General features: G+C 54.3%; 2 protein-coding genes across 5 annotated transcripts in view; both read left to right on the forward strand.

Annotated features, from left to right (window-relative positions):
* Positions 1-1,415: 1,415 nt before the first annotated feature.
* DHRS13 (dehydrogenase/reductase 13) lies at positions 1,416-6,319 on the forward strand. Its single transcript, XM_040243900.1, has 5 exons — positions 1,416-1,716; positions 1,829-1,947; positions 3,006-3,129; positions 3,316-3,627; positions 5,608-6,319. Exons 1-5 carry the CDS (start codon positions 1,590-1,592, stop codon positions 6,057-6,059), a joined length of 1,134 nt encoding a protein of 377 aa, XP_040099834.1. The 5' UTR covers positions 1,416-1,589; the 3' UTR covers positions 6,060-6,319.
* A 492-nt stretch (positions 6,320-6,811) lies between these two features.
* FLOT2 (flotillin 2) overlaps positions 6,812-14,807 on the forward strand; it is a 15,618-nt gene continuing 7,622 nt past the window's right edge. The window contains exons 1-2 of one of the 4 annotated variants that reach the window (XM_040243901.1): positions 6,812-7,013; positions 12,638-12,719. In XM_040243901.1, the coding sequence (XP_040099835.1) occupies positions 6,965-7,013; positions 12,638-12,719 (131 nt within the window). In that variant the 5' untranslated portion in view covers positions 6,812-6,964. The remainder of the gene's footprint in view (positions 7,014-12,637; positions 12,720-14,807) is intronic. The other 3 variants (XM_040243904.1, XM_040243903.1, XM_040243902.1) reach the window with 3 other exon arrangements.

Here is a 14,807-nt window from a genome sequence, read left to right on the forward strand (position 1 = left end):
GCGGGGGTGGAGAGCACATCCATTTATTTCACTCACATTCTGTCCTTAGTCTCATCCCACAGTATGGACACAAAAGCTGAATCCATGGTACAGCTAAACAGAAAATGGCTGGAATCTGGTCTGACCCTGGCTTCCACCCACCCCTCTAGCTTTGCCTCCACCACTCTCCTCCTCCTCCCCCATGGGCCTTGTGAACTCCTTAAGGGCAGAAACATTGTTCTGCTCAGTATTTCCAAGGCTACCTGCACTGCTGGGCATGCTGTGAGTGCCAAACAACAGGTGCTAAATTGTACTGGATTTCTCCTTTCTCCTGGCAAGTCACCTGGCCAGAAATAATACACTTACCCATGCCTCCCTAGCTGTCCCCACCCACTCAGCCATCATAATCATGTCTATTCAGTAATGAAGCCTCTTTATCTATTTCTCCCACCTGTCAGAATCATTCCGGAGACAAATTTCCTCCTGAAGATCAGAGGACAGATTTCACACTCTCTTCCTGCTTCCCTTCCCTAGTGGGCCAGCAGCTAAGACTGCGCTCCCAATGCAGGAGCCCCAGATCCAATCCCTCAGGGAACTAGATCCCACGTGCTGCAGTTAAGACCCAGTGCAGCCAAATATGTATATATAAAGGAGGGGTCTGGTGGGGTATGAGGAGGTGGGGAGATAGACAGCTAATGAATATGTGAATATTGACAGCCCTGAACTGATGGTGCCACCCTGCACACACTGTGTCACCTTTCTGACCTCCATGGGAAGAAATGTAAAGAATCCTAGAAGCTGAGGGGTTACCTGCTGGCTCAGCTGGTAAAGAATCCGCCTGCAACGCGGGAGACCTGGGTTCGATCCCTGGGTTGAGAAGATCCTAGAAGCTGAGGGCTGAAATAAGAGGATAAGGAACTGATGGACTTGTTCACAGAGGGCAAAGAATCCAGGACTAGACTGTCAGACACAGCAGCATTCAGGCTCCCTCCCCTCTCCAGATGGGAAGGACTGCTACATACTGACACCCAGAGAGCCCATCCATCTGCTAAGCCTCCTCCTGCAAGTCTTCCGCTACAGAGCCCTGCATGGAGTACAGGTACACGCGAAGACGGTCATTCATGCACACACTGACGGACTACAGATGCATGCACACACCTGGAGGGGCTCGAAGCCCACACACTCACACACCTACAAGGTGCTCACGCGGGCGCGCGCACACAGGATCCAGAGGCACGCACACAACCTAAAGGACGATCACAGGATCCAAGGGCACATCACAGACCAAAAAACTAGCACCCTCGCTAGAGGTGCGCGTACATACCTAGAGGGCGCTCCCAGGCGCAAACGCACACAGGCACCTAGGTTTTCACACCAGCGCACACCCTGAGGACGCAGACGCACGCCTAGGGGGCGCTCCCAGGGCCCACGCACACACACACGCACGCACACACATCCCTGCCCTGTCTCCCGCCCGCCTCCGCCTCCGCCTTCGCCAAGCCGAAGAGCGCCAGGCGCCCTTCTAGGCCGGTGCGGGGAGAGCCCGCAGCCCCCCGGGCGGCGATCCAGGCGGCTCCGGGCCTGGGCGGGAGCCTGGAGGTGCGGCCAGCATGGAGGCGCTGCTGCTGGGCGTGGGGCTGCTGCTGGGCGCCTACGTGCTTGTCTACTACAACCTGGTGAAGGCCCCGCCGTGCCGCGGCCTCGCCAGCCTGCGGGGCCGCACGGCCGTGGTCACGGGTGAGTGCTGGCGGGCGGGCAGGGGGCGGGGAGCCAGGACGGCGGGGCGGGGAGCCGGGACGGTGGGGCGGGGGCCTGACGCCTCAGCTCGGCTCCCGCCCACCCTCCTCAGGCGCCAACAGCGGCATCGGGAAGATGACGGCGCTGGAGCTGGCACGCCGGGGAGCGCGCGTGGTGCTGGCCTGCCGGAGCCGGGAGCGCGGCGAAGCCGCCGCGTTCGACCTCCGCCAGGTAAGGGAGGGCGGAGCCTTGAAGGGCGGGGCCTGGCTTGAGGGCGGGGCCTGGCAGGAGGGTGAACAGAGGACGGAAGCACCGAGGACACACAGAAAAGAGCAGGGCAGCTGGAGACATGCGGGCGGGGGTATCCAGTCCCTTAAAGGACAATGCAGCCCGGTTCTCCAAATGGAGAAGAGGGTGCACAAGTGCTGTGGTCACACAGCGAAGGGACACCAGATCTGAAGGAAGTAATTGCTGTTCTAATACATTTAAGAAACAGTGGAATTTAATGAAAGTTGGAAAGAGAACAGCAGAGGAAACAGCATATGCAGAGGCCCTGAGGCAAGATAGATGGTCTGATTTGAGAAACTGATTGAAAGGTTTAATGAGGCCAGAGCACGGAGTATGGAGTATGCGGAGAAGAGGCAAAAGGAAGGGGCTGAACTCTCTGAGCCAGGGCCAGGTTCAAAGGGCCCTTATAGACCCTACTGAGGAGATCAGATTTCATAGAATGGACAGTGGAGATCCGATGAAGTGTTCTCAGCAGGGACTGGACTTTCAGAATAATCTTTGGGAATGAACCCCTAAGTGGCTGTGTGGCACCTGGTTTGTAGGGGGTAAGAGTGGGTTGGAGGAGACCAGTGAGTAGTCCATTGTAGATTTTAGGGTAAACAATAATGGGCAGAGGGTATGATAATATTAATAATAATAGCAAGTACCAAAAAAAAAAAAAAGCAAATGCCTACAGAGTGGTGACTACATGCCAGGCAGTATTCTAAAGATTTTACATATATTAACTCATTTAATCCTCACAATAACTCTATCAGTAATATTATTATTTCCATTTTACAGAGAACTAAGCCTCAGAAAGATTAAGTATCTTGCCCAAGGTATCACTCTAGTAATAAGCAAAGTCAAGATTTGCATCCAGCATCCACAAACTTATCCACTACATTCTAATGCCTGGGGTAGATCTTAGGAGTTAGTAGCAGGAGCTGAGCTCTCAGAATTTGGTGCCGGGGGAGAAGGAAGAAAAGGGTGCATATGACAGGCCACTTCTTGCCACTCCACAGGAGAGTGGGAACAATGAAGTCATCTTCATGGCCTTGGACTTGGCCAGTCTGGCCTCCGTGAGGGCCTTTGCCACTGCCTTCCTGAGCTCCGAGCCACGGCTGGACATCCTCATCCACAATGCCGGTGAGGGCAGCCGACCTGTGGAGGATGCGGGAGGGTGCCCAGGGCAGCCGACCCTTCCAGGCAGGCTTGGCCGAGGGACTGGTAAACATGTGGGAAGGATGCCCCCTACCACTATCTCACCTGGAGGACGCTGAGGCCTCCAAGAATCCCTCTGGAGCAGTTGTTCACACCTAGCCCCTACCCCAGGGATCAGTTCCTGTGGCCGGACCCGGGAGCCCTTTAACCTGCTGCTGCGTGTGAACCACATCGGCCCCTTCCTGCTGACGCACCTGCTGCTGCCCCGGCTCAAGACGAGCGCCCCCAGCCGTGTGGTGGTGGTCTCCTCTGCTGCCCACCGCAGAGGCCGCCTGGATTTCACACGCCTGGACCGCCCAGTGGTGGGCTGGCGGCAGGAGCTGCGGGCATATGCCGACAGTAAGCTGGCCAACGTGTTGTTTGCCAGGGAGCTTGCCACTCAGCTTGAGGGCACTGGCGTCACCTGCTATGCAGCCCACCCAGGTGAGGTTTGTCTCTCTGGCTGCTCTGCTTCATTCTTATTCCCCCTCTCCCATCCTTGCCCCTTCCCCTGCTCCCCCAGCCTCTCACTGAGCCACAGAATCTCAGAGCAGGAAGGAGGCCTGGTCCAGGGAGAGGCCTGTTCCTTGCTGATCTTGAAGCCAGGCTCTCCTTGTCTGAGCTTGTCTCACACCACAAGCTCAGATGCTGACGGCTGGGTAAGGCATGGCAATGAGGAAGGCCTAGGTTCTCACCCCAAGGAGCCATCTGCATGACTGAACTGACGATGTTAGCTAATAACTACTCATTCACGAAGCATTTACTGAGTACCTACTATGTTCTAGACATTAATCTAGACACAGGGAATGTAGCAGTGAGCAAAACAAAGACCTCATCCTTGTAGAGTTTACATTCTGCTTTATAGAAGGAGACAGCTAATAAATGTATACAATGACAGGTGGTATTTAAAGTGCTGCAGGGAAAGATAAGACAGGGAAAGGAGACTAAGAAATGACAGAGTTGGCAAAAGAAAAAGAAATGACAGGGGGTGCTATATTTATCTATGGCAGTCAAGGAAGATGTAACTGGAAAGGTGACATTTCAGTAGAAGCTTGAAGGAAATGAATGACCTGTGAGGCATTCTAGAGAGAAGAGTAAAAGAACAGAGTAAATACCAAATGCAAAGGTCCTGAGGCAGAAGTGCCTGGTGTGTTTAAGAAAGAACAGAGAGCCTGCTTTGGCTAGAGCAGAGTGAGGAAGGGAATGTGGCAAGAGATGAGGTATAGAGATAGGCTGGGTCATTCAGGGTCTAGGGGTCCACTCGAAGCATTCTTACAGTCTGAGTGATTTTACTAATTAGTAAGACCCATCCTGAGGTGTTGGAGAAGACTCTTGAGAGTCTCTTGGACTGCAAGGAGATCCAACCAGTCCATCCTAAAGGAAATCAGTCCTGAATGTCCATTGGAAGGACTGATGTTGAAGCTGAAACTCCAATACTCTAGCCACCTGATGTGAAGAACTGACTCATGGAAAAGACCCTGATGCTGGGAAAGATTGAAGGCAGGAGAAGAAGGGGACGACAGAGGATGAGATGGTTGGATGGCATCACTGACTCAATGGACATGAGTTTGAGTAAACTCCCAGAGTTAGTGATGGACAGGGAGGCCTAGCGTGCTGCAGTCCATGGGGTCGCAAAGAGTCGGACACGACTGAGTGACTGAACTGAACTGAAGGCCCATCCCTGCCTTAGGGAACAAGTTGCCGGACAACAAGATCTGCCTGACCCATAATACTATACCGAATATTAGACAATCATTACCTAAGGCTCATTAAAATTATAATAGTGATAATAATAATTATAGCTAGCCATTATTAGACTCCATATCTCTAATATCCAAAGCAGTGGCTGGTCTCTTGTAGGTGTTCATAAATGTTTGCTGGTTAAACAAGGGAACAGGAGGACTTTCCTGGCAGTCCAATGGTTAGGACTTCACATGTTTCCAATGCAGGGGATGAGGGTTTGATTCCTGGTTTGGGGAACTAAGATCCCACATGCCACTGGGGGAGGCCAAAAGATAAACAAAACACAAAGGAACAGGAAAAAAGATGAGCTAGAAAAAAAAGATGGAGACAGATTGTTCTAGGGTAGTTTCTTGCCTGGAGAATCCCATGGGAGAAGTCCATAGGGTTGAAAAGAGTCGAACATGACTGAAGTGACTGAGCAGGCAGGGACACAGCATGAGCAATATCTGGAAGATGAGGATGTGTAAGGAGCTTGGATGGAGAAAAAGTGGCTTGCTGTTAGAAACGAGTGAGGTCAGCTTATCAGGCCCCTAAGTACTACCTGGTTAATACGACCTTGGCTTCCCTGGGACCGGACTCTTTTTCACTCTTTGTAGCCCTGTGCTTGCCTCTTACCCTAGACCCTCAACCACGGTCGTCTTCGGTCGTCTTCCCTGCCACTTCCTTTCTTCCCGTCCACAGGGCCAGTGAACTCGGAGCTCTTCCTGCGCCACGTTCCTGGATGGCTCCGCCCACTTTTGCGCCCCCTGGCTTGGCTGGTGCTCCGGGCACCGCGAGGGGGTGCCCAGACACCCCTGTACTGCGCTCTGCAGGAAGGCATTGAGCCCCTCAGCGGGAGGTACTTTGCCAACTGCCACGTGGAGGAAGTGCCCCCAGCCGCCAGAGACGACCGCGCAGCTCACCGGCTGTGGGAGGCCAGCAGGAAGCTAGCAGGGCTTGGACCTGGGGAGGATGCCGAATCTGATGAAGATTCCCAGCCTGAGGACACGGGGACTCCATCCTCTCTGAGCAGCCCCCACCCCGAGGAGCCCACAGCTTCCGAACTCTACCCCAGCCCTCAGAGTTCAACAGACTGGTCTACGGTCACGCGCCGAATTCCGGTTAAAGCTGAACTTGAGCCTCAGGCTTGCTAACCGCGGCCCCCGCCCCCCCCCCCCCCCCCCCCCCCCCGCCACCACCACCACACACACACACACGCAGACCGGCCCTGGTGGGCCTTTAAAACCTTAGCTGTGTGCCGGGCCATGCACTGGGCAAGGAGAGAGTTGCCATTTTTGCCTCCATGGTTACTTTCCGGGGTTTTTGAGGTATGTCCTGGACAACTCGTTTCCTCGTGGAAGGAAATAAAGGGTGATTATTTCTCCCTGAGAAGAAGGGTAGTCCCAGATTGAGAGGTGGGACGTAGTGTATCTGCTGCGGCTTCTCAGGAATTTGAATTTCGTGTTTCCAGGCCCTACCCTCGGCATGCCGATCAGCCCCGGAATAGGGCCTGGGAATTTGTAATTGAATGCACTGCCAACACAGGATTATTCAGCTGGGTCCTTTTCGACCCTGTAGCTAAGTAGTTTCATTATCCTCTTTTTGCATTAGCAGCCAGGTGAGGGACTCAGCCAGATAAGGGACTCGCCCAAGGTCTCCCAGCTAGTAAGGGCTGAAACTGGAACCCCCAGCGGGCTGGCTCCAGGGATCGCTGTAAGGTGGGAGCTGGGAGGTGGAAGGTGAGAAAGGGCAGGACGGTGGTTATTCAGGCGCCCAGTGGGAGTCCTGGGTACGCGATGTCTACCCCGTGCAATAAAGCGTCTTGACTCTACGGGTAGCGCGCAGACTGCCTCGCAGGCCGCGCCGGCCCCGCCCTCCGCCGCCACACTTCCGGCGGCGCTGCGGCCGCGGAGGGGTGCGGGCGGGCGGCCGCTGAGGGTGGCCCGACAGGCAGGGCGAGGCCGGCTGTGCGGGCGGGCGCGCGCGCGCAGGGTGCGGGCCGGAGGCTGCTGTCCAGGTCTCCGCGACCTCCCGGGGGCCCCTCCGTCCCGCAGGCGCCATGGGCAATTGTCACACGGTGGGGCCCAACGAGGCGCTGGTGGTTTCAGGTGAGGGGGCCCCGAGGGAGGTGGATCCGGAACGCCCAGCGCCGGGAGGGTGTTTGGGGCGGGGGGTGTGCCTGGGAGGGCGGGAGAGGGGCCAGGCAGAGGAAGGGCTCTGAGGGTTGGGGGGCGGGGGGGCGGGCAGTGCGGGGGGTGGGGCCTGAGCTTACGGTAGCTCCGGAGATCCCTTCCAGGAGGGACCCTCACTCTCCGTGCTCCGCGCCCTAGGGCACCGGCCAGGCGCTCCCCCCACCTCCGGGCTCTGCGTGTTTGCCCGTGTTGATTCCCTCCTTTCCTTTCTCCGCCTCCTTCTTTGGGCAGGGTCTCCCCTGTGGCCTAGAGGATCCCGAGCCGAAGCCTTGGGGTTCCGGGAACACAGTCTGGCTGGATGCCAGCGCCCGGAACGAGGGATGGGTGGGTCGCAGGTGCCTGTCTGGGAAGGGGCGGTGGACCTGGATCCCTGGGTTCTGGGCACAGATCCGTTAATTCCGAGCAGGCTGAGGCTTGCCTGGCTTTACTGGCACTGCCCGCCCCGGAGACGCGGGTGCGGCCTCTACAGGTTGAGAAACCTGGCTCCAGGCTGTGTTGCTCTGGTTGCAAAATGCTGCAGACTCCAGAATTTCTGTTGCGCTTAGGCGGGATGGGGGCTCCGCAGTGTTGGGGGAGGGAGAGAGATCTTGTCATAAGGCTGCTATTTAAATTGTGTATTTGGGTGTCTTGGGAAGTGGCAGAAGCCTTTCAAGCCACCAGTTTGTGCAGCCAATGGCGCGGGTGCTGGGGAGAAGCCCGTGTTTCCCCGACAGGATGGAGGCCTGTAGCTGCAGGAAACGCTCATATCCTACTTGCCACTGTCAGTATGGATTCTCCCCCTGTACACAGAGTTGTTAGGGCCAGCTGCAGAAGTGAGCAGAAGAGGGTGGGCCGGACCAGGGCTTGTTGCCACCCACTTTGAGAGCTGGGATGAATCCATTGGGAACTTTCATAGACTTTGGTTCAGTTTGGATCTCAAAGTCAATCTCTGCCCTGGGACGGAAAATCGTCAATCTCTCTAACTAGGACCCTACTCCTGTGGGGAAATTAAGATCCTTCACTTCCCTGGGACTTCCCTGGCAGTCCATTGGTTTGGACTCTGTGGTTTCACTGCAGGGGCCTTGGGGAACTAATATCCTGCAAGCCCTGCAGCACAGCCAAAAAAAAATCTTTCCCTTCCCTGAAAACCAAAGAAGATAGCCTTGGGGTCACCAGGGAGACCCCTAGAGAGCACTGACTAAACCTGCTCCTCTCTCAGACTTGGGCCAGTCTCCCAGCCTCCACTCCTAAAGATTTTTAGAAACCTGAATCTACATCACACTTGTATTTTTCTTGTGGGATTTCTGGGCCAAGGAGAAAGAGCTCCCGTTTTGTCTTTGTGGCGATCCTGAAACTGAGGAGCAAAAAGAGCCCCTAAGACGGGCTGCTCTGTGCCTCCCAAGTTGCCAGGGTACTCTAGCCAGAGGCTAAGGCAGTGCTAACTTTGAAGCCATTTTAGGAGTGCGGAGAGGAGGCCACACTGAGAATTAAGAGAGCTGAAGTCAAGGGAGGGTGGAAGAGAAGAGAGAGAGATGATGCCCAGCATAATAGTACCTTGGGATTTGAGATGATCAAACTGCACTGCGGCTCTCGATAGCATGTGGACTTCCAGTCCTGTTCCCTACACCCCGTTAACTGGACCTGCATCTAAGTCCAGGCGGCTTCCATGGTGGCTCAGCTGGTTAAGAATCTGCCTGCTGTGCGGGAGACCTGGGTTCGATCCCTGGGTTAGAAAGATCCCCTGGAGAAGGGAATGGCTACTCACTCCAGGATTCTGACCTGAAGAATTCCATGGACTATATAGTCCATGGGATCGCAAAGAGTCAGATGACTGAGCGACTTTCACTTTCCCTTCTAAGTCCAGGGCCATCTCACGCAACCCACTTTCAGAAGGAGGATGTTGATATATATCATGATCATCTTTTCCACTTGAAAAGTCTGGAGGTTCTTCTTGTCTATCCTGCCTCCTTCATTCTGTAATGCACAATTTTTTTTTCTCTGTTTCTACTTTGGGGGAATCCAAACACATATACCTTTCTCTTATCTCTACAGTAGGTCAGAAATTCTTAACCTGGAGTTTGTGGATAGAATTTAGAGGTCTTTGCATTTGATAAGAGGAAAGTAGTACATTTTTATTTAACTGAAAGTTAGTGCTTTATTTAACTTAACTGAAAGTTAGTGCTTCTGATACGATTATTAATGTCGGCAACAATCCATGATAGGATTAGCAGATATTTTCCTACTATACTGCCTTTGTTGCAGGTATGGTAAAAATCATTTATGCTCATTGCTACTTTGAAATTAAGCCAGTTATTAATCTACCACAAGATCTTATTATTTAATAACATTATACATGTTACTGTGTATCACATAGCACACATATATAACTTTAAATATTTGTTTCTTATGTATCTTACTTTATGCATTTATGAACATTCAGGCTTTGCCAGACTACTAAGGGGGGGATTTCGGCTCAAAACATCCCCCTTGTATGAGAGTTCCCTGATGGTCCAGTAGTTAGGATTCAGCACTTTCACTGCCCAGTTCAGTCCTGGTTGGGGAACTGAAATCCCATAAGCCCTGCTGCGCAACCAAAAAAAAAAAAAACTGCCTTGTAGAGTTGTAGGTCTTCTTGACTAGTAGAATGAAAGAGTGGAAGAGGGTCAGGAAGAAAGGGAGTGTTCCTGAGGGGGCAGACAGGTGCTTGTGTTTGGGGAGGGCTAAGAGTGAGGCAAAATTTATGACAGGATATTTTGTGATTCTTCAACTTGGTTGAGGACAGAGCAAAGGAAAGTAGATTGGGTTAGAAGTGAGATAAAATTAGGAGGATTGTCTCCAGATCTGGAGACAGGAAGAACTGAGGAGGTCAAGGAAGGGTCACCTAAGTGTCCTCTCTTGGGAGTGGTCCCCAGGGTGACCAGGAAGCTGGAAGGAAGATGCCTTCCAGGGGAGGAGGCTGCTGGGGGTGGGGCAGCCAGGCAGCCCCAGCTTCCTGTTGCTGCTACCCCTGGGAACCTGGCCATGTTACCCTTGGCGGAGGCCCAGCCTGAGCTGTGGCAGCCTGCTCCCAAGGTCAAAGAATAAGTTAAAGGTAAAAAAAAAAAATGGCTACCCCTCCAGTATTCTTGCCTGGAGAATTCCATGGACAGGGGACCCTGACAGTCCACGGGGTCGCACAGAGTCGCACAGAGTCAGAAAGAACTGAACACTAGTCAATGCCTCACTTTTCACTTCAAAGCGTGGATTCCCACCCTTGGCTCCCTCGCCTCCATCCCACCCACCACTACCACCATCTCCTCTTCCTGCACCCTGAGAAGTGCCCTGGGTTTGGTTGGAGAAAGCTGTGCCACTGTGCCCCAGCCCCCACCAGGCCAGAAAAAGTGGAACAACCTGTGGTTTTTGATCCTTTTCCAGTTTCACTGGATCCTGAGATGTTTTTGGTTTCAAGTTGACTGCTGGTCCTCAGAGGCTCCTCTCACCCCATCCCCAGGACAGAGCAGCTTGCAATGGCTTACCTTGAGCAGCAGTCCTGTGAACAGGTGTTTCCAGAGACCTGCAACCTCTTCCCGACCCTGTTCACACTGCAGGGATGCTCCTGGCTCCCTGGACCTCAGGCTCAGCTGCTTGTACACCATGCACAGGGCAGACCCAGGAGACAATGTGGGCTGCCCAGTGGGCAGTATCATTTGCCAGCTGTCCATCTTGGCAGTCCCGCCACACTTGCGGGATCTTTGTTCCTTTGTTGTTGTTCAGTCGCTAAATTGTGTCCGACTCTTTCCAACCCCGTGGACGGCAGCACGCCAGGCTTCCCTGCCCTTCACTATCGCCCTTAGCTTGCTGAAATTCATGTCCATCGAGTCGGCGATGCCAGCCAACCATCTCATCCTCTGTCGCCTCCTTGTCCTCCTGCCCTCAATCTTTCCCAGCGTCAGGGTCTTTTCCGGTGAGTCGACTGTTCGCGTCAGGTAGTCCCTCCACCTATCTAAAACTTCTCTCCAGGTCATGATTCTATTGTCTCTGGTTGTTGGCCTGACCACCAATCCAAACCCTGGCTCTAGACCTACACTGTCCAGTATGGTAGCCGTGAGCCACAGGTTAAGTTAATTAAAATTCATTTTCTCAGTTATACCAGCCAGATTTCCAGTGCTCAATGGCACATGTCCTGAGTGGCTGCTTTGTTGCACAGCACAGCTGTGGAACATTTTGATCCCTGAAGGACGTTCTCTTGGATAAGACTACTCTAGAAGTTATACCCCCACATCAGCCACTGTGTGTGGCCTGGGTCACTGCAAGAGGCTGTTTCTCCCCAGCCTCCCTGACCCAGGTATCTTTCTCCTTGTGCAAAGTGGGTTTTCTAAAATGCAAATGTAAGTGTGGCTTCTTAGGTTAAATGACTTCCCCATCATTCAGGCACATACACACAACACCCCTGCTTGACCCAATCCCTACAATACTCTGCAGTCTGCCCTCTGCCCTGCCACCCGGCTTTGTCCCCTGCCTTGAGGCCTCAGAGACACTAACCCCGCTACACAAAACTACCCCTGACCTTTGACCTTGGGAGGCACCCACCCTAGACTTTCCTGAAAACCCAAGTTTATGAATGTGGAAACGATGACCGCCCACTGGCTTTTTCCTCCCTGTTAGATGTTACATTTCCTTTGAATCATCTGTTTCTGCCAGGGAACAGCCCCTCTTGCTTTTACTAAGTTTTCTTGAACTTGTTGATTAATTTCGGCATCAGTAGGGGGGTTCACAACAAGAATTTCAAGAACTGATTTTTCTTATTTCTGTATAGAGATTGTAGGGAGCTCCTCCAGGAAGTGAATCTGGATGGTGGCCAGATTCAGCAGGCTATTTAGTTGATACATAGTTTCCAGGAGTCATTTCCTTTTTAGGCCTTTTCCCTTTCACTTTTCCAGTTGGTACCATGAGTTGGCTTCTGTTTTGAGGTCTTGCCTTCTTCCCCATCCCCTCCCATTCACTCTGAACCCCTGGGAACCAGCCTCACTGAGAGGTCTGCTGAGCGTAAGCCAGCCCCCACCCCCACCCCAACCCTACCCCTTGGTTCATAGACTCCCTTGCATTAGCCTTCCACCTGCATTCCCTCTGATATTGATCCCATCCTGGTAACAGGCCAGTCACATGGTGCAACCATCAACTCAGGAAAAGGTCACTCCTCTGAGTCCCACCTCTTTTAAGAGAGGAACTGTACCTTCATCTCTGTTTCCCTAGCACAGAAAAGTACTTGTTTGCTGAACGGATGGTTGAATCAAAGATGGACGTGTCCCTGTTCACTCTTGTCCCCTGACTTTGTTCTCTGAAAGCACATATGTTCTAAACCACTCATTGGCTCCCCTCATTTCTATGCAAATTGCACCAAGCTGGATCCCAAGACCTTAAGGGCCTGTTTCCCATTTATCTGTAACCTCCACCCCTGGTGCCCAGTGGTGGGAGTTGTCAAGTGTCAGAGCAGGCAAAGGCCCAGTGTTGCTGATGGAGGCATTGGAGGGTAGACAGACCCAAGGACTAACTGACCAGCCATGGTTTGCTTTGCTCTCCAGGGGGCTGTTGTGGTTCCGACTATAAACAGTATGTGTTTGGCGGCTGGGCCTGGGCTTGGTGGTGTATCTCCGACACTCAGAGGTAAGGGCCTGGGGGCTGGTGACTGGGCGTCCTGGTGGGCAGGGGAGAAGAGGGTCTCCATCCTTAACCCCCTTCATGCTGTGAGCTAGAGCATCTACCACTTGCTGCATTCCACTCTAGCTGAGGGGACCTCCCAAGAGGCAGGTGGAATGGGTTACATGGGGAGGCAGGAGGGCTGTCTGGGCAGCTCCTCCTTGGTGGATGTGCTTTTTTCCATTGAAAGTATCACTTCTGCCCAGGCAATTCAGGCAGAGCCCTAAGGCCCTGATTTTAGCTCAGAACTATTCAGGAAGCCTTAATAACACACCTGTTTGGAGTCCTAGGAAGGAGGAAAGGCTTGAAGAGACCCCTGCCCTGTGCAGGCCCTGGGACAATGCAGGCAGGGGCTAAATGGCAGAGGATGGTTACAGTCTGAAGGGGCTCTGTGTATTAAAGACAAAGGATGCGAATCTAAGGAATTGGCATCGGGGCTGGGCAAGACAGGTCTGGACATCCTCCATCAGTCTGGAGAGACTCAGAAGGGGAAGGGAGATTTCAGCTCAGGCTCTACCTGCTGGCTTTCCCAGAGCCCAGGGCAAGGCTAGACTTGGGCCCAGGCTTCTCCTGTCCCTCTCACTGCCCACTGAGGAGGAAACGAGGCCGGCCAGCCACCTCTCCACCAGCACCCCTTCCTGATTATGGGAGATCAGGGGAGGAGTCCAGATTCTTCCAGGCCAGGAACCAGGCGACACAGGCAGCAGAGCTATGAAAGCGCAGGCCCGTTGGCAGGGGTGGGGGGGTCCTGTGAAGGGGAAGCAGTGGAGATTCCAGTGGAAATCCCCTGTATCCCAGTCTCGTAGTTGGCAGAGAGACGCCCCATGGCTGCAGGGAGTCTGAGGGTGTTGGCTCAGGTCAGGGGCATGGGAAGCATGTCACAACGATTTAACTTCACTGATCTCTCCTAACTCCCTCCACTGCCCATCTCTCCCCGCTCTTAGCCCTGCCTCAGTTGAGGGATCTTGGGGAGCTCTTCTGGCCCAAGGTCAAAAGTGTTCAGAAAGTAATTAGTAGTGGTCATAAGTTCCTCTCAGGATCCTAAGACTCCTGAGGGGGCCAGCTGGCCTGACAGGAGCCATTGGTCCCCTCTCCAGAGACACTGTCACCTCCCACCCCACACCCACCACACAGTCCTGGGACAGCAGAGTGTCTCGTCCAAACCCCTCGACGTATGGCCAGGCCTGGAGAGTGTCCGCTTGCGCCGAGACCTGTCCTGCCAGGCGTCTGCTGCTCGGTGCTGCTGACTCTCCAGAGGCCCTTTCTCCACGCTGTGGTTGGTCCCCTCCCGCTTCCTGCTCCCAGGAGCAGAGCCCCAAGACAGCAGGGCCTGGCTTCTCTGACAGCAGGTTTGAAGGTGAGGGGTGGGGGGCCTTGTGCCTCATCCTAGGAGCGGCTCTCCCACCCCCAGGCTCAGCGTCTCCCTCTGGGCCCACAGGCAGGGCCCACTCTTGGGTTCCTGGGGCGGCCCCTTCCCTGTCCCCTAGCCTGCTGCAGCGGCGTCTCCCCCAGCGGGGACCTTTGTTTCCCGAGGCCGGCAGGCGCTTCCTAGGTCAGAGTGGAGGTCTAGGATTCTAACCCAGCCTTCCATTTGCGGTCCTTTCCACAGCCACCCTCCATGTCACCTGCCCTCAGTGTCAGCTGTTCTTCTCCAGCCTCAGTGAGGTCTCTCCCGCTGTTCTTTGCTGCCATGCCCTGTCCTGTCCTGAGGCCCTGATGGGGGCAGCTGTCTCGCCCTAACCTGAGCGGTTCCTCCACTTCTGGCATCTGAGCTGCAGCCTCCCTCCTCCCCACTTCCTCCCCCCTCCTCCCCCTTCCCCCTCTCCCCCCCCACTCCCTTCCCCCCCCTTCCCCTCCCCTCCCCCCCCCCCCCCTCCCCCCCCCCCTCCCCCCCCCCTTCTCCCCCTCCTCCCCCCCTCCCCTTCTCCTGTCTTCTTCCCTCCCTCCCCTCCTCCCCCCTCCCTCCCTCTTCCCCTCTCCCTCTTTCCCCTCCCCCACCCTCCCGCCTTTTCTGTCTCCTTCCCTCCCTCTGTCCTCCCCTCCCCCCTCTTTCCT

Source organism: Oryx dammah, unplaced genomic scaffold (genome assembly GCF_014754425.2).
Source record: "Oryx dammah isolate SB20612 unplaced genomic scaffold, SCBI_Odam_1.1 HiC_scaffold_8, whole genome shotgun sequence".
NCBI lineage: Eukaryota > Metazoa > Chordata > Mammalia > Artiodactyla > Bovidae > Oryx > Oryx dammah.